We start from the raw sequence: 20,337 nt of genomic DNA on the forward strand, positions 1-20,337 counted from the left end.
CTCCTTGGATGAAAAGCAAAACATTTTCAAGGAAAAAAGCCAAGAAAGTCCAGTTGCCTTTTGAAAAACATCCTTGGGACAACTGCAGCAGTATTAAAGCTGTATTCTTCACCTTATTTCAACGCTGTCCAAGGACATTCTCAAAGGTGTATCATAGGCTTTGTCACCTATTTCCTTGGAAATCAGATGGCCAACTAGGACTGGGAATGGAACCAGCAGAAACAGGAAAAAGATTGGCAACAAATGTTATATAGTAGTCTTTTCTCTTGACTCAAAAGTTATGTGGATAGTTGGAAAAGCTCTACAGTTCTTTTTTTTTTTAAAGAAAATACAATATTTTCCTTTATCTTCAATACATTAATCAGTGTATTGCATGAATTTACATGTGACAATACAGTATACAGTAGTATAGCAATATCTCAGATATTTTTTAAAAAGTCTAGGTTCATTCAACAATCAACCCATTTCAATACTTAATTTTTGGTGGACTAAATACTGTACTGAAACCTATATTTACAAAAATACAGGAAGGAAAACAGCAAGAGTTTTAAGACTACTGCACTCTTATATTTTCTGTGAACTTTCACAGAAAAGTTGTGTAGTGATTTTTCAACTCTCCAATATATCTATGGAAAACCCTGCTGAAACAATTTAAAAATACCAATCTGGAACAAGTAATGTATACAAATTATATGTTGAAATCTATTACTTAAAAATAATAATTTCCTTGTTTTTTTTGATAAAACCGAGCTGTATATGTGCAGTAGATAAACAATTCATTTTATGCTTTTCCCCAAAAATGTCCTGATAGCAGTTAATTTAGGTTAACTGTATATAAACAAGATTGCATAAAAACAATCTTTAAATGTTTTTATTTAGCTAAGCAATCGATTACTGAACAGGAACCCGGAATGTTTCATACCATCCCTTTATCAAGAGCACTATGCTTACCATTATGATTAGAAGTTGTTCCGTCCCCCCACCCCCAGCTGATTTTTCTCAAAGTAAATTTGCTAGTGACTTCTACTTGGCATGTCTGAAATGTGTTGGCAGATAGTTTGGATTCTAAAGAAATAATCCAGTTGCTGCGATTTCTGTCATTTTCCTCTTTCAGTGAATTTTGTTAAAGAAAGTCTGGAAGAATTTTGCTTTCTCTTGAAGGAGGGAAGCCAAGAACTTGATATTATCCCTTCCTCCTGCTATGAGTTAGTGTCTTAGTAGTTCCTGGAATGAGTTTCCCCCCCAGATGCAGATGGCTCCCATTCTGCTGTTGTTTGAAGGATCTCTGAGGAGTTTTTTACCCAGGCCTTGGCAACGGAGAAGAATATCATTTTATTGTGCTTAGCATATTTTAATCTTCTATTAATTTTACTCTAATTTCTATGATTGTTGTAAGATGTCCTGAGTCATTGAGAGTTGGGTGGCATACATTATTAATATTATTACACCACCTTGCAGTTCTAATTTTTCCTTGCTTGCTAGAAGAAAGGTGGTTATGTATTTACAAAGATATGTATTGTTAACTTAAAAAAAAAAAGTTAGGCTGCAGCTTAAAAATCTTTATTTCCTGTCTTTAAGGTGCTAATTTAAAAAGCTGAAAAAAACTTTATAAGGTCTTTAATAAACTAAGTGCTTTTTGTATTTACTGAAATCCCCTACGCAAAAAAGGAACCAAATTGTGATATATTGACAGACGAGAATATTTGTAGCTCAGGGTTGAATTGTGGGATCCTTGGTGCTCTCTGAACTTGGTTGTTTTCTTGCAGATGTTTCATTACCAAACATCTAGCATTGATGATGTTGCTTAGTTTGATAATGAAACTAGGTCTTTAAGGAAACAACCAAGCTCAGAAGACATCAAGGACCCCACAACTGTGATATAAATTAGTATTATTGCTGTTGTGGAGAAAATAGGAGGAGGAAGATGTTTTGGATGTGTTCACCGCCTTGAGTTGTTTGTAAAAATAATAAAGGTGACATATAAATAAATATAAAATTATTGATGGTATGCCCTATTTCTGTATCGATCTGTATTTCTCCAATATTTCAAATCATACTGTACTATTATACTAAGATTCAGAATATATTTCCATACAGATAATTTTACCATTTTATGGAGCACCTTGATAACACATATCTAGCCCTTGTTGTGACCCAACAGTATCTGCTAAAAATGTGAAAGATTCAGAATTCAGAGAGATGTGAATTCAGCTTTGGTTTTAAAACAATCTGCCTCATCCATGGCAGAAATAAAGAAAACTAGGCTTAGCTTTCTCATGCACCACTAAGCCCCAATAGGAAGATAGGTTGAACCTCTGGATAGTTTTTGATTTGCTGGCTATACTGTACATAGGGCCTCAGAGACAGCATTTTCCTTGATCAGGTAAAGTCCTTGCAGAGATGGACTTTTAATTATTCTCCAAATTCTCTAAAGCTAAAGATAGTGCTGAAGCACAAAACTGCACAAGGCAGAAGGAAAAAATGCAGAGGATGTGTCTAATGTCATCCAAACAAAATGCACTTATGTCCAATCTTCATTATTTTTTTCTGCAATGAACGTGCCTTGAATTGAGGCCTTGAACTTATAATAACTCATTCAGCTAGGCTGACTAGTGATTTTGATTGTATTTGTTTTTGACCAATAAACTCCTTTTTTATACTGAGATCTCCATCATTTTGTTCCCATCATAATGGAACATCTCATTAAAAATTTTCCCCACTGAGCAAAAATGCACCATGGCACAGATGTTTGAAGACTGATCAAGCTTTGCTAGCTTAGAATCTGTGTACTTTGAGTAGGAAGATCCCCAAGTCCTTTTGTATTATTATTTTTTTTTTGAGCTGGGCTGAAGAGAAGCCTTGGCTGGAAAAGCTAGAAAATTGTTGATATGTCTATCAGAAGATTTGCTTAGGGCTTGAAGCTTTGTTAGAGACCCCACAAACCCACTTCATAGTCTGTTCTGTTGCTTCCCTTCCGGGAGGAGGTTTCAACGTATTTGTAGCAGGACTGCTAGATTCTGCAACAGCTTTGTTCCTTATGCCATCAGTCCGGTAAATTTGCAGGATTTTTTTTTCTGGCTATGTATATGTATACATTCGAACTAGACTGTGATGTTTCTCTGTGTCATATATGTGTATGTGGGTATATACATAATGGTTATCCTTTTTGAGAGCTGAATGCAACGAAATTTTATTTTACCGTATGCTGATTAGTGTACATTTAAATTGACAATAAAGTTTTATTATTATTTTTTTTAATTGGGAGAACCTTTGGAAACTTAAATGCATCATCATCATCATCATCAAGCTGCCACCACCCTCCCAGTTTGCAACAATATTATTAAAGGCCATTCTACCCATGACCGAAGCCATTCTCAATTTGCGCAAACCAGAAGTGACTCTGCTTTTGCTAAAAACGTTTAAGTAATGGAAAACGCTCCCTTCTATCGAATATGCTAATATATGGGGGCCGGGGGGTGGTGGTGGAATCACAACAAGACGGCAACTATTATACAGACGAGAGAGTTTTAGGCGTCCCTCACTAGTTCTTTGTGAAATGCGACGCGAGGTCTTCGCGGAAGCGCGGGAAAAGGGGGAAGGCGGTGGGTGGGCGCCTCCATGGGCGCGTGCCCGATCCTTGCCCCGCCAGCAGCGCTCACACGTGAGGGAAGGCAGTGCCTCGGGGTGGGACAGCCCGCCGGCAGACGCCTCCTTTTCGGGACGCGCGCGGGGCCGGACCCAGGGGGCGGCAGCCGCGGTAGCGAGAGCAGTAGCTGCAGCAGCTCGGCAGGCAGCTCCAGCTGATCGATGGGGTCCGGACATCCTCGCTCCGCCGTGGAGGCGCTTCTTTTCTTCTTCTTCCTCCTCCTCCTCCTCCTGCCGCCGACGTTCTTGCTGCTTACCGCGTCTCCCCAAGGTCAGCTGTGCCCCGCCGGGCTCCTTTTCCCCTGTTAGTAGGCAAGGGGAGCGAGGTGTTGCGCGCTGCGCTTGGGCATCTCGCGAGTAAACCTCTTGGGCAGGGTCGCCGTTACGGAGCTGCGCCCTTAAAATGCCATCCAGGCTGAGCGCTTCAAGTCGGCTTGTGGTCGGCTGGGTCGAGCAGCTGAGCTTGCCTCGCGTCCGTCCGTGCCCCTTGCCCGAAGGCGGGGAAGCTCCTGCCTGTTGGGGAGTTAAACGTTAAACTCACTTGGGAGCCCGGCTAAGCAGCCAGCATTTGTGGCACTTATTGGGCAAATGCATTCTTGGACTCTTTAATCAGAAAGGCGTATTTAGAGGCGAGTTTCCGTCCGTTTGATACATTGAGCCCGCAGAGGAAACCTGTCTGGCTTTTTTTTTTTTTGGCAACAAAACAGCGGAGTGTGGCTCATGCTTCTGATATGGGATGTGGGTGGAAGAAGCCTCCTTAGGGAAAAGGCTCGGGGCAGCGGTTATCTAGCAAATCAATTGGTCTCCTACATTCCCCTTTGCATAAAGTTCATCTGTTTTTAGTGCTTACATTTGACACGGGAGTACTAAATTCGACATTTCATCTATTTTTAGTGCTAGCGTTTTAGTGCTTTGCGTTTGGGGAAAAACTCAGTCCGCTTTCTAGCTCTTAAAACAAGCAAATTGAAGTTAAGAAAAACTAGAGCATGATCCAACATACAGTTACTGAAGATTAAATATATTTAAACCTAGTGGGTTAATTTTTGAATAAACATGCATAGAGTTGTGCAGATAGTAACTCTTAGAAGGTTCTCAGTAGGGACTTTTGGAAATTATATTGTGTTTTGTACAAGTCAGAGTAGTTCATAGAATACACCTGGTATTTTACAAGTAAATGATGACAGCTTTTTATAACATGGAATTTATAGAATCCAATTGGACTTTACAAAAATCCAAAAATAAAAGATTTTTAAAACATTTCCCCTTGAGCGTAAACTAAGTGATTATGTCCTATCAAATCAGTACTGATTCTTAGAATCTTACATCTATTGTCACTATAATCAAATCCATTTGCCTTACTGCTGGTCGTTCTCTTTCCTTTCACTTTCTGAGCATTATAGATTTCTCAGCAGAGCTAGAACTTCACATAATGTGTCCAGTATATGATAATTTAAGCCTAATCAATTGCACCTTGAGTGAAAAACATTAAATAAAAATATTGATGTAATAGAACCTAATTATTTGATTGAATGTAGAAGTTCTTACTCCTATAGCTTTTCTTTCACCTTTGAATATATTTTGTAAGAAAATATTGTCAAATATATAGAACAATTGTCAAGCCACATTTTATACACATGTCTAGATTTTTTTTGAAGTGTGAGCATAAAACATTGATGCCTTTTTCAAGTTGTGCTTGAGTCCTTGTGACATACTATAGGCTTCTAAGACAAGTGATGGGACATTTGCGATAGTGTAGGACAATATAAATTCCATCTTTTATGTACTTGCCTGAATTTTCATACTGCAAATGCAAAAAGCATAATGATATCACAGAATATGATTCATCATTGGCATAATTGTGGAAAGGAGTGGATATTTTTCCTATCGCTGATCAGAACCATTCCTACAGAACTTGCTTGCAGAAATAAAATTATACAATGCTAATGAAAAATCTACTATTCAATGGAATGTGATGTGAAAGAGAGAAAGGAAAAAAAATCAGTTGAATACAGGTAAATGAAATAGTAAGTGAAAAAAGAAATCAATTGATAGATCTATTCAGATGGCATTGAAAAGCTATTTGATCAGCCCCTTCTGAGGAGAGCTGATGGGCAGGTTTCAAAACATGTTTTGCAAGATAAACGTGGCTTACATGTGTGTAATGCTGTGATGGAAATATAAAGTGGCAGAACATGTGGTGTGATGTCACAATACTTTTTTGCATTGTCAGTGATAGGAACTGAGGCTTACAGCATAGCATTACTTAATTGTGATGCAATAATGACAAGTCCACTTAGTTCTTTGCCACAGAGTTCCTGAGGTGGCAGGAATGGGGTGGGATTAAAAAACTCAAGATGGTAATCATAACCATGCAGTCAAATTGCCTTCCATTTGCGGATGTGATTCTATGGTCACAATTGCCATCCTTATTTTTTTTATTCACCAGTGAGTCTTGACTCTTGTTCTTTGCCTTCATTTTTAACACACTGCTAATTTCAAAAAGATATTAAAATATTTTTAGTAGTCAAAATGCACCATTGGATAGTTGATAAACATTAATTATTATATACTGTATTAATACTACATTATATATCCATCCATTCATCCGTCCATCATCAGTCTACAAAAGTTGTTTCATTTGAGGGTCAAACCAAGCACATTGAAGAGTGCATTTCCAAATATAAGCAAGGAAGAATTTCAGTTTGGGGGAAGTTTTCAGGATTCTTAGTGGGTGAAAGAGTACCATAAATCTTTGCAAGGTCTACACTTTAGCTGTTAACTATCTGTCCAAAAGGAAGAAAAATTGCCAACTTCTGGCTTAACCAGTTGGGGAGAGGGGGTTTGAAGTCCATAAAAAGAAGGGCAATAGACCCCACTTTTAGATTTCCAATTCTTTATTTTTAAATTTCATATTCATATTCCTTCTTTTCCAGAACTGTATATTATAGAGGGAACTAGGGGATATCCCAAGGTCCTTGCTGCACTGACCTGCCAAAGCTTTTGTTAAATCCTGGAATGATAGGCCAGCCGAGGCTTTGGATAGGATGGTGCCTGTGTGACATTTCATGACCCATTGTTCCCAACACTCCCCATGATTCACAGAGGAACTATGGGCTTTGAAAAGGGATAAGAGATGCCTAGAGTGCCGCTGGAGGAAAACAAGGGATGAATTCAACTGGACACAACAGAGCTGCTATTAAGGTGTACCATGTGGCAATAAGAGTGGTGAAACACCATTATTTCTCCATCCTTATTGTGTCCACAAAGTGTCACTCAATGGCCCTGTTTAGGATCACCAATTCCCTCCTGAGACAGGAGTACTTGTGTGATCATCTTCAGGACTATGCAAAAGAATTTTGTGGAACATCTGATAAAGTCAGTTGGATTTATTCCCAGTTAGAAACCCATGCACGGTACAGATCCATTTGGGAAAGGTCTTATCTGATTATCTGAGAACAGTTTGAGCCTTTTGGACCTGATGAACTGGACAGGGTCCTTGATGCTGTCAGTGCAATCACCTGTCAGTTAGATCCCTGTCCTTCCTGGCTAGGGAAAACCTCCAAGACGGTGACAGGCAGGTGAATTCAGGCAGTGATAAATTCTTCACTGTAGGAGGGGATGTTTCCAAGGCCCTTCAATATTGATTGGCCCCCTCCTTAAAAATCCATGTCTTGATACCACCTGCCTGGACAATTTCCATCCAGTCTCCCACGTTTTAGGGAAGATGGTAGAGAAAGTGGTTGCGTGGTAGCTTCAGAGGGTCCAGGATGAAATGGATTGTGTAGACCCCTTCCAGTCAAGATTCAAGCCCGGTTATGGGACAGAAACAGCACTGGTTGCACATGTTGATGATCTTGGCAAAAGCGGGATGCGGTAGTGCATCCATCCTTGTTCTTCTTGACCTCTGGGTGGCCTTCAGTAGCATTGACCATAGTATTCTTTAGTGCTGGAAGTGGAGTTTGGGACTAGGTGTTGCAGTTTTGTGCTAATTTGTCTCCTTTCTCTAAGGTTAGTCCCCAGTGGGGATGATAGGGAGTGGGAGCTCCAGTGCACAGCTCTCCTTTATGGAGTGCTGCAGGGCTTGGTACTTTCCATTCCTTTTTAACATCTACATGAAATCTCTGGGTGGGATCATCCGTCATCAAATTTATATCTCCATCTTTGATGACCCAAGTGATGCTGTCGCTGCCCTCTTGTAGTGCCTGGAGGTTGTGGGGAACTGAATAGGAGACAACAGACTTTGGCTGAACCCTGGTAAGACTTAGTGACTTTGGGTGCATGGAGCTTGGGTTCTGGGACTTTAACATCTTTAGTTCTGTATGGGATTGCACTATCCCAGTTGGACCTGATATGCAACTTGGGGATTCTTCTTTTTTTTTTTTTTAAATTTGATTTATATGCTGCCCTTCTCCGGAGACTCAGGGCGGCTTACAATGCGCTAAGCAATAGCCTTCATCCTTTTGTATATTTATACAAAGTCAGCTTATTGCCCCCACAAACTGGGTCCTCAATTTACCTACCTTAGAAAGGATGGAAGGCTGAGTCAACCTTGAGCCTGGCGAGATTCGAACCTGCAGTAATTGCAGGCAGTTGGTCTTAATAACAGGGTGCTTTAGACCACTGTACTACCAAGGCTCTTAACTTGCAACTCCTGCTCAATGAGCAGGTGGCAAGTGTGCCTGGGAGAACCTTTGTGCAACTTCATGTTGTGCACCAGTTGTGTCCTTTCCTGGATTGGGAGTTCCTGAGCTTAGTCACTCAAGCCCTGGTCATCTCACAGTTGGGCTATTGCAACACTTACTAGCTGGGGCTACTCTTGAAGAATATCCAGAAGCTTCAGCTGGTACAGAACTCAGTCCCACAGGCAGTTCTTTATTCATTGCTTTAATGTTTTATACAATATTTTTGAATTAGTGTAAGCTGCCTAGAATTGCCTTGGTAAGATGGATGACATAGAGTTTAATAAGTAAATAAATAAAAATAAATATTATGGATAGTTGGATGTCATTTCATTAAACTATATTTATGTATTGGCCTAAAGATAGGCAATATGGAGCCTGCATCAAGTACCTACCGGTATCTTCAAGCCAATAAATAAATTTAGACAGAAAATGGTCCATATTAGGTTTGAATGCACTTTGTAGCTAATGTAGGGCCTGTAGTATCAATATAAATATTCATAGCAGTATGCTGCATTCTCCACCAACTACTGTTTTGGCTATTTGTAGAATTTATTACAGTTCAGGTGGATGAAGATAATAATGTGAGTTATTACAAGATCAGAACAGAATAATAGGGTTGGAAGGGACCTTGGAGGTCTTCTAGTCCAACCCCCTGCTCAAGCAGGAAACCCTATACTATTTCAAACAAGTGGTTGTCCAGTCTCTTAAAAATCTCCAGTGTTGGAGCACCCAGAATTTTTGCAGGCAAGTCATTCCATTGATAAATTATTCTGTCTTCCTCTTAAGAATTAAGCATTGGTCATCTTTCAAATTCAAGTATGCCTTCTCAGTCTCACCAAGGTGCTAGGGAGGGCATTGATCAAGCCCATGGTTAATAGAAAAATATTGAAAAGTACTCTATCCACTTCTTTGGATGCCCAAGGCTGAAAAGTCTCAAGACATATTGCCCCAATTATCATTTTGGATCCTCCCCATGAAGAATCAAGACATCAGATCATCAGGGTTTCACTCATTTTCACCCACAAAAACTAATTTTTGTTTAATTTTTTAGTTTTATAGATGCCATTTGGGATGATGAATATAGGTGCCAAGGTACCTGTAGTCTTACTACAGTCTTACTGTTAACTATTGCTTTTGATCAAATGTTGTGGTTTTCATATACGAAGCTACTGCTATAAATATTAATTACATTGTCACTCTCATTTCTCTTTGCACAGATGTGGATGAATGTGCACAAGGAATTGATGATTGCCACCCAGATGCAATTTGTCAGAATACTTTGAAATTGTATAAGTGCACCTGTAAGCCAGGATACAGTGGAGAAGGAAAAACATGTGAAGGTGAGTGTGCTAAAACCATAAAGCTGGTTTTGACTGAATATGATTGCTCCAAATATCTAGTTCAATAATAGTGACAAAATGCAGGTATTTGTAAAATAGTGTTATTTAAGTATATTGTGGCAATAAATTTTTGTGACCTAATTTAAACTTTACCTCATCACACTTTCATAAAACCTGGTTTATAACAGTTTCTTGATTGTATTTTATAAGTGAGTGCATTTCAGGTTCTTTCCCCAGTAGACTGGAATGGGCTGTTCAGTTTTCCGCTTTTCAAGCCATATAGTTATTTTTCTAGATTGCAAAATGTTTAAAATCCTATTCCATGTTCAAATCAGAACATACTGTTTTTAAAAGAGGTGATTTATTTCTTTGCATGGAAACATTCCAGTTGGTCAACATGATAGACAGGTAGTCTTCAATTTAGGACCACAATTTAGCCCAAAATTTTAGTTATTAAATGAGACAGTTTTGACCTTGTTTGTCAGAAAGTGATCACATGACTCCAGGACACTACAATCATAAATGTGAACCAGTTGCCAAGTATCTGAATTTTGATCATGTGACTCGGGATGCTGCAATGGTCATAAGTGTGAAAAATGGTCATAAGTCACTTTTTTCAGTGATTTCGAATGGTCACAAAATGAACAGTTGTAAGTCAAGGACTACCTGTACACTCTTCGCAATATGCGTATGCACATACAGAATCATATTGTGCTAAATCATTATTTTAACAATGATTAGTTGAACACTCCACAATGATTATGTTAACACATAATACAGATTGATAAATCATTATTCATAAAACATGTTAAATCAATAGCAAACATAATCTTGCTCAGGATGGTATTTGACTTCCCACCCACCAACATCATCAATGGTATTTGAAACACCAGTGAAAATTAAAATGAATATTTATGGTGCTCCTGTAGTTTTTTTGTGTGAGAGAGAAAAAAAACAGCTGTTTTCAGCTGATTCAAAGATGCTAAAGATGTTTCCCTGCAAACTGCTGGTCAGCTGATAAGTGGATTGTTTAAGATTGGGTGGGAGGGCAAGGCATAAGAGATTACATTGATTGAAGAAGGGAAGGTGACCCAGGGGACATAATAAGCGAAGATGAAGAGGACATAGGCAGAGAGCTGAATGTTTGCCTGCATTACAGATCCAACTCCATTCTAATTGCAGCATCCAGTATAAATATGAAGAAAAAGGTTTTCAAGCTCCAGAATCTTCATATTTTATTTTACATACCTATTGATACATATGGATACGTACATTGCATTTTCGACTGTATGATTAAATCCCCTTTTAACACCAGAGAAACTCTCTCAATTTAGGTCAGCTTTGCAACTTTAGGCCAATCTGAATAACTTTATTTCTGTAAAAAGGTGATTGAGAAGGTGATTATCTCACCATTTCATGTTCATGGATCAAATAGCTCTGTTTCAGTTAGGCTTAAGACCAAAATAGAACTTTGAGACTGCTTTGAACATCATGGTGGATGACTTATATAGAAAATAACCAGTATCCACATATCAATAAATTTTGTATTGATATGTGTTTTAGTTCTGGCTGTGCACCGCCCTGAGTCCACTTGGAGAAGGGCGGGATATAAATTGAATAAAATAAATAAATAAATAAATAAAATAAAACTTTCTTTTTCTCCTATTTTTGATACAATTGATCATAGTATTATATAGTGGGTCACATGGTGTAACCATGGGGTTTTTACCTTGGGGTTTTGTCTGTGTAAGAAAGTTTGTTCTGGAAGATACTTGTTTGGCATTTAGAATGTCATGTAGAATTCTGTCTCTCCACACACACACACTCCCAATGCTCTTCAACATCCTCATGAAACTATTGGGTGAGATTATTGGGAGGGGCTGTCTTTAATCTGGTAATACTAACCAGACATACTGGCCACTGTCATTTATTATTATTATTATTATTATTATTATTATTATTATTATTATTATTATTATTATTATTATTATTATTATTATTATTATTATTCAAATTTCTATACCGCCCTTCTCCTTTCGGACTCAGGGCGGTGAACAGCCAAAATAAAACATTTATACATAAAGTACGATTAAAAATAGATTTAAAATAATTAAATTTGGCCCATAGTTTAAAATTTATCAATTTAAAATCCATATCAAAATTTAAAATCAACCATAAAATCATAAACTCCAAATTAACTCCAAAGAAGCAACCGATATTCATAAATTGTGCTTAATTCTTGCATTATACTGAACCTCTAGATCAGGGGTGTCAAACTCGATTTCATTGAGGGCCACATCTGGGTTATGTTTGACCTTGGGGGGGCCAGGGGGGGCATGGCCAGGGTGGGTGTGGCCAGCTCGATGTCATTCGTGTTGGGGCCCCGAGTGCTCTGCCAGTGAAAACGGGCTCCTGAGCTCCGTTTTGGCTGCGATGGCCTCCTGCAACCCTCTGCCAACGAAAACAGAGCTCAGGAGCCTTCCCGAGTTCCATTTTCACTGGCAGAGGCACTGCGGGTCAGTCCTTCACTGTTTCTAGGGCAGCCCCATGGGCCAAATCTAAGCACCTTGTGGGCAGGATCTGGTCCTCGGGCCTTGAGTTTGACCCCTGCTCTAGAACATAACCATATCATTCTGAGATGTTGTTGGGCAGTTTTTGAAAAGAGATCCTCCAGACTCCTTGGGTTGTGGACTAGTTGCCCCTATTACTGGATCAGCAGGCTCTACATTCAGTTACTCATGCCCTGATCATTTCCCTCATGGATTATTGTGATGGGCTGTACATGGGGCTGCCCTTGAAGAGCGTTCAGGAGTTTCAGCTGGTGCAAAATTCTTGTTCCTAGATCAGCACATATTACACCACTGCTATACAAGCTGCATTGGGTACCAATTTGCTTCCAGGTTTAATTCAAAGCCCTACATGGCATTGGGTTGGGTTGTTTGAAGGACTTTCTCTCCCAGGTTACACCTATCTGTTCCCTAAGGTCCAGCACAATAGGAAAATTATAGGTCCTATTCTCTAAGGAATGATATCTGACAAGGCCCAAGAGGAGACCCTCTTCTGACATGGCACATAACCTTGGGAACCATTGTCCCCCTTGAGATCGGATTAGCCCCGACCTTATTGGTCTTCTGGAAGAAAGTTAAGACATGGCTTTGCCAACTAACCTCAAGGTCTGGCAGTGGTGGTATGAAGCCTACCAAATGGTTATTCTATTAATAAAATGGATTGCATTTCCCTGCAGATTACGGTTTTTATGGTTTTTAATAGATTTTATTGTTTTAATGGATTTTTGTAGTCATGCTTTTTGTTACTTTTTGTATTTTGTATGTGTTTGTTTAACTCTATGAGCTGCCAGGAATCACATATGTAAAATGGGCAGTTATATACACTGAACAAACAAACAAAATGGAAGCAGTACTGTATATGAGAAGATTTAGATAATTTATTTTTGAAAAAAATACACTATTTGCAAAGTTTAAATGATTTAAGAGCATTTACTAGTAACATATAGACAATTTAATCCTGTCACAACTTATCTATAACAAACAAGTAGGCATCTATCATGCTGACTTTTGCTTTATTCTCCAGATATTGATGAATGTGATAATGAATTCAATGGAGGTTGTGTCCATGAATGTTTCAACATTCCAGGCAATTATCGCTGTATATGTTATGATGGCTTCATGTTGGCTCAGGATGGTCATAATTGTCTTGGTAAGGATGTGCCCCAAAAAGTTATTATGTACTGACATATTTATTATGTGCCTAGACCAGGATATCAAATTCAAGGCCCGGGGGCTGGATGCGGCCCGTGGGGTGCTTAGATCTGGCCCGTGGAGCTTCCCTGGAAACAGCAAAGGATCGGCCTGCAGTGCTTCTGCCAGTGAAAACAAAGCTCCGGAGGTCTGCGTGCGCACCTCCCAAGCTCCGTATTTGCTGGCAGAGGGTTGCAGGAGGCCGTCGCAGCTGAAAACGGAATTTGGGAGTCTGTTTTCGCTGGCAGAGCCCTCAGGCCACCTGAGGTGCCCCTGACACGACTAAGGTTGAGCTGGCCACACCCACCCCGGCACCCCAAGGTCAAACACAATCCTGATGTGGCCCTCAGTGAAATCAAGTTTGACACCCCTGGTCTATACAAAGTGAAATGCTAATTCAGCAAAATAGCATTTTTGTTATTCCATGTATTTATGAAAATAGCAGAAATTTACACTGTATACTAATAACAATTTGTTAATCAAAATCAGATGACCCTTATTTAATCTTAACCATGATTTAGAAAATTACTAATTACTAAATAAATTTGTAAATGGTTGTTTATTTCAGCTAATCATAGCTGGATTTTAAGTGGGTTAAACCCAGAACCCAGTGTGGTTCATGTTTATAGTGTTGGATCATATTAAGGGCTTGACAGGGAGCTTTCTGCCCACAAGGCAGATTTGGTCTACCTGTCCCCATCACCCAAATCCCACTTCCATTCCACATCAAAGAATGAAGTGAGTATTTGTTATTCTCCGACTTTAGCCAAACAAAATGTATTTGAGGCTGCCTACCTAAGAAAGCAATAGGCCATAGCTTTCTGTGTGCAGGTGGTATAGACTTACTTACTTACTTATTTACTTACTTACTTACTTATTTATTTACCACTCTTCTCACTTCAAAGTAACTTTGAGTGGCTTACAAGCTTACATGGAGTTGGTTCAAAACTGGTACCATATGTATTTCAGATATGGATGAATGCTTGGTCAATAACGGAGGCTGTCAACATGCTTGTATCAATACAGTGGGTAGCTATGAATGTCGTTGCAATGAAGGATTCTTCCTCAGTGATAATCAGCACACCTGCATTCACCGTTCAGAAGGTATAAGCCTTTTAATTTTTACGAAAACATGCATAAGGCCAGTGGTGAAATCCAAATTTTTTTACTACTGGTTCTGTGGGTGTGGCGTGATAGACGTGGTGTGGTTTGGTGGGCGTGGCTTAGTGGATGTGGCAGGGAAAGGATACTGCAAAATCTCCATTCCCACCCCACTCCAGGGGGAAGGATATTGCAAAATCTCCATTCCCACCCCACTCTGTAGCCAGCCAAAGGTGGTATTTGCCGGTTCTCCAAACTACTCAAAATTTCCGCTGCTGGTTCTTCGAACTGCTCAAAATTTCTGCTACCGGTTCTCCAGAACTTGTCAGAACCTGTTGGATTTCACCCCTGCACAAGGCCGTTCCTTTTCCCCACCATTCAGAATCAATTTTCTTGAATCATGTTGTAATATAGAATGATCATATACAGTATGTGGAGTTTCTAAAGATGTTATATGATATGCTAATGATAAAAGGAAAAATTATAACCTGTCTCTTGCCTGTTTTTAACTATTACATTATGTGGATTCTGTACTGACAGGTATGCGTTAGATAATTACTTCTCAGTGACTTGGGCATGCATAGCTAGGAATTCATTATTACATCTTGAGAATGGATGCCATTAAAATCAGGCAACAGTCTCTGAGATAGTGGGAAAAAGGCTACAGAATTGGTAGTCATTTCTCATTTATACCTTCTGCTTCTTCCTCTGTGAAGGCACTCTTCTTTTTCTCATGCTCCTTTGAAAGGTTAGTTGGAGCAATTGTGGTTTACATGCTCAAAGCAGGAATTCAGAGAACTTCTACTTGGTGATGGGAGTCTTGAAACTTGCCCTCAATGAGCATTCCCAAAACACTAGGATAAAAAAAAACCACAATCTTTTTAGTCTGACTAGACCAGCTTGGCTGTCTCAGGAATTCTGGGAGTTGAAGTCCACAGGTTGTAAAAGAGCCACATTTGCCCACCCCTGGTAGACTACCCCATTTCAAGTACTCGGATAGTTGGTCTTTTAAAGAATGTTTGAAGAGATAATTTTAGCCATTTCCCTTTAGAGACTGAAGATACTGACTAGGAGATTATAGTGAAACCTTTGTGAAATCTCTTCTCAAATTTAATTTTAATTAAAAAGACATAAAACTCACATTTCCTTTTATATTATTATGGGGTCACTATGAATGTCATTTCATTTATTGAGTTTGATTGATATTTGATCAGAATACTGTATTTTCCATCGTATAAGATGACTTTTTAACACATGAAAATCTTCTCAAAAGTCGGGTGTCGTTCTCCTGTAACCAGGCAAAGGCTCCTGTAACCAGAAAGGCTCTGATGAGCATTAAATGGCTCTGGTGATCCAAGCTCTGACCATCCCAGCTGAGTTGCCTGCTAATCAGGCAACTCAGCTGGGATCGCCAGAGCCATGTAAAAGGAAAAAAGTTTTCCCCCTGCAGCTTGCTTACCTTAGCTGCTAGTCGCAACACTTGCCTTGCTTCGCTTGCCTGAATCCATTCCATCAGCAAGCAACTCCCTGCCTGCAATCAAGCAGGCAGGGAGTTGTGGACTTCAACTCCCAGAATTCCTCAGCCAGCAAAGCAAAGATGGCTGAGGAATTCTGGGAGTTGAAGTCTACTAGTCTTAAAGTTGCCAAGGTTGGAGACCCCTGTTCTATTGGGTAAGTTTTTTTCCCCTTTGGGAGCTTTAAAAAAAATAGTTTTTTTAGTTGTTCTTTTTTAGACCTAGCCATTTAAAGTTTAGGAAGTTTTAAATTTAGCTTTCATATAAAAATAAAAATAAAATAAAATAAAATAATATTTGTGCAGCTTTCTGAGATTTAGTGTGTTTCTGTAGTGTTTCACTCTAACTACACAAACACACAGAATCTCACAAAGCTGTATGTGGAATTTTGTGTGTGTAAAGTGTGAAAGTTGGGTTTTTGGGCTTTTTGTGGCTGTGTGAGGTTCCTGCTTGTTGCAGGGGCCATTTTGGGTCTAGCACATTGCTTTTACATTGTGGGTGAGCCAGTTGATGTTTTTTAATTTATATTTGGTGTACGTTGGAAGAGGGGTAGTCTTAAATGGCGAGTATAGCCCAAACCCTATATTTTAACAGGAAAAGTCGGGGGTCGTCTTATACACCCAGTTGTTTTATACGCTGGAAAATACGGTACTTTAGAACTCCTTTCTAGATCATTTTCTACATTGTTAAGTTTTTGGAGAAGAATCTTCAGAGCATATAAAATTAGCTTGTATTGATAAAACCTACTAGTGATATGGAGCAGCTGTAAATATGTGTTTAATGATGATGATGATGATGATGAGTTGCAAAATCAAATTTACTACTTGCTATCTACCAGTTTACAGTATTTTAATTCATTTTACAGAAGCCCAAGATTGTGAGAGAAAATAAACTTAATTAGTAGTTGCATTATTTATTCCTCATGAAAATGTTATCACTATAAAGATGGTATCTTTTGAATTTCAAAATTTAAGCTCTTTATTGAAATAGGATTAATTGTTGTTCTTTGTTTCTATGTTATTTAATTGATATGAAAATTCTTAATTTTACAAATTCTTTCAATCAAAAGGCATTTAATGGTGATAATATATTTGTGATTAGTAAAAGGCAGTATTTCAGCATGTGGCTATTTCTTTTGCATTACAACTTTCAGGGGAATAATTTAACATTTTTTCTTTATGCAGAACTGAGTAAATCAAAATTCCCTATTTGAAAAGTTTCTGTCTTCAGTAAGACAGAAGCAACTACTTTGCCAAAGTAGTTGCTTATACAGTATAACCCTTGGTTCCTGAATATGCATAAAGAAATCACACTATTAGCAGAAGCTAAGCTGTTAATTTTCTTAATGCTTTTTATATGTCTTTTAGCTAACTGACTGGCATGTTGAACCTTTCAAATGCCAAACAACAGAAGAGTTAATAAGACTAATTTGTGATCCTTTGTAATAGAAAAAGACTGGACTGACAACATAATAGTGATTTGCGGGTTTAATATGGATTTTTGTGTCTTTTGTGTTTCTGATGGAGTGAAGACATGATTGTATTCCTAGTTTTCTCACTGTGGGAAAGGAATCAAGGAACCAGTAGAGCAGAATAATCAAAGCAATATAGCAGCTACCCCTTTGTTAGTCAGAGTCACTTTAGAAGAAAGTGGAATAAAAACATGGCTTATTAAAATGCTGCAGATTTCTAAGGGCATGATGTTAGTCACACTTTTTCCTTGGGATAAGGAAAGTAATAGCAAACAAAACTTAATTCATAAATTATAGGACAGCTTGATTTGGAATGCATTATACGTTGTTTTAACTACTGTTTTCAAGCTGGAATGAGGAGCTCCTAATGCACATAATGAATTATGCATCATTATTAGGTAGTCTGTAAATTAGTCCACAGCACCTTTTTGAATGCCCTGTGGATTTCTAAGATGTCTATCCCCCCCATCCACCACCCCCCTGCTCTGAAGGTTTACCGTTAAAGGGAAAATATATTGGAAACTCTTCATTTCCAGAATTCATTCAATCTGTTTCTTTTTTGTTAATGTTTGATCTGGGAGACTTGCTTCTCCTTCTTATGTTAAACAGGGATAATTGTTTGAATACGTAAAATATTTTTAAAAAAGGCTGATCCATTTCAAGGTAATTATTTTCCTAATTGTAAATTCATGGCAAAATCTACCCCCACCCCTCGGATTATAAAAATGATTCCACATTAAATATTTGTTACTTTATTGGCATGATATGGGAACTTGTTTCCCCTCCCTCTCTCCCCCCTCCCCCCCTCTCTCTATATTCTTTGATTTAATGGACAGAGGGTAGTAAACCATTATTTATTTATTTTATTTATATAGCCACCCTTCTTATAAAACAAAATATCCCCAAAGAGAATCTTTATTAAGATTTTCTTATGGAATTTGTTCAGTACTATAGACATGCTTTGCATGGTCTCAGAAATTACAGAAAGTCTCTAATGTGAATTTCCTTTAAGTCCCTTTGACTAGATGCTGATATTAAAGAAAACCCTAGACTTTAAGTAATATGTGTTTGCTTGATTGAGTCCATTATAAGAAATAAATCAGAACAAGGGATAATTCCATGCATCTACCTATTTAGAATTAATTTTCCCCCTTCTGTAGCTAACAATAAATCAGTAGCACTCTTTCCCTGGATAAATGTAGGTAGGTTTTATGCATATCTTAGACTGGGGAAGAACAAGCTGCTTCATTCTTTATATGGTGGGTATGTTTCTGCATGTTTAGCGGGCATCAGGATGAATTTCAATGAGACTTTCTCCCTAATTTTACATTTAAGTTCATGAATCAATAGCAAGACTTTTAGAGAAGACCAAACTTTCAGTAAATGAATCTTTCAAATTTAGATATGCTTATCTGGGCCAAGTTAAAGACTGGCCATAAAATTACCTATCTATAAAAATCTATTGAGAGGGGAAGTCTCACTCATATATATGCCTTTTGTATGTATGTATGTACGTATACAGTTGTGACCATGTTGGTATTCTCTAAAAGTTTATTGAACTTCTTGAGTTCTGTTAGTTGTCTGCCCTCTTCAAGAATGTCTATATTGTTAGGAATAAAGTATTTACTGAGGTATAGTATATTTGAAATATATCGAGGATCCATCTTCTGCTTACTGTATCTTCCAACCCACCTCTCTCAGCTCATCCTATTCCATGAAACATTGTGAAGGTAATACCGATTCATAATTAACGGCCCCATTTGTGCCATTTTCCCTTTAAAAATTATAACAGATTTATAAATTTGGTTAAGCTTTGAAGGGGTGCTTCATATTATACGTCTACTCTTGCTATATAAACTTTATTCCTTTTTTTATATAAGATAGATTGTCTCACGGCCCACTTAATTCTTAAATGGTGATAAATATCTAGAATCTGTTACCTGTATTTAAAAACCTCAGCGAATACTGATACATCCACATTGATTGTTTTATAGAAGGTGTGAGCTGCATGAATAAGGATCATGGTTGTGCCCATATCTGCAAAGAAGCGCCAAAAGGAGGAGTGGACTGCGAATGCAGACCTGGATTTGAACTGGCCAGGAACCAAAGAGACTGCATTTGTATGCAACATTCTACATCTACCTGACTCTTATGCAACCCTTCTGATCAGAAGGAATTGCTAAGCACTTTTCTTACCCTTATCTGATTGTCTCTTGGTTAAATTTTTTTTCACTGTTCACTTGGTTTTTGTTCACTTCTGCTCACTAAAGTTTTGCCTTGTGATAATTTTAATGATTGTCAGATGCAGCAGATGGGATTGATAGTATGGAGTGGATGGCATGCATTAGAGATGTGTTAGACTGCAAATCTTTCTTTGCAGAAGAAATCTCTTCCAACTCTGTTACTCTTTCTTTGTAGAATTTTAACTGAATTCAGCTAGAGCTTTTGAAATAGAATTCAGTAATCAAATATATATAAAATAACTGTTGGTGTCCAATCTTGAATTCAGAATTATGTCTTCTCGTTGACTTTCTAATCAAAAAATGAATCTACAATACTATATACCTGTGATGGCAAACCTATGGCACGTGTGCCCAAAGTGGCATGCGAAGCCATGTCGCCTGGCACACGCGATCTTGCCTGTTTCTCTTCCTGGTTTTTAGCATGCATGTGCACTCGACAATCAGCTGTCCTTCGGGTGCATGGAAGTGCCGAAAACCGGTGTGCACTGTTGGCTGGCCAGCTGATTGTCAAGTGTGCATGTGTGCCAGAACTCGGACGTTCGGCATTTCCAGAATGATCCCTTCACGTTCGTGGCAGTGCCAA

General features: G+C 38.5%; 1 protein-coding gene across 9 annotated transcripts in view; it reads left to right on the forward strand.

The window, feature by feature from the left end:
* Positions 1–3,554: 3,554 nt before the first annotated feature.
* SCUBE2 (signal peptide, CUB domain and EGF like domain containing 2) overlaps positions 3,555–20,337 on the forward strand; it is a 61,076-nt gene continuing 44,293 nt past the window's right edge. For 4 of the 9 annotated variants that reach the window (XR_004591307.3, XR_015729938.1, XM_034417051.3 and 1 more), the window contains exons 1-5: positions 3,592–3,916; positions 9,545–9,667; positions 13,259–13,384; positions 14,395–14,529; positions 19,506–19,631. Coding sequence is in view for 7 of the 9 variants with exons in the window: in XM_034417051.3 (XP_034272942.1) it covers positions 3,808–3,916; positions 9,545–9,667; positions 13,259–13,384; positions 14,395–14,529; positions 19,506–19,631 (619 nt within the window). In the remaining 2 variants the exon portion in view is untranslated. Of the gene's footprint in view, positions 3,917–9,544; positions 9,668–13,258; positions 13,385–14,394; positions 14,530–19,505; positions 19,632–20,337 lie in introns of all 9 variants that reach the window. The other 5 variants (XM_087878974.1, XM_087878994.1, XM_087878969.1 and 2 more) reach the window with 3 other exon arrangements.

This window comes from Pantherophis guttatus, chromosome 1, assembly GCF_059756535.1.
Source record: "Pantherophis guttatus breed Tessera chromosome 1, ASM5975653v1, whole genome shotgun sequence".
Taxonomy (NCBI): domain Eukaryota; kingdom Metazoa; phylum Chordata; class Lepidosauria; order Squamata; family Colubridae; genus Pantherophis; species Pantherophis guttatus.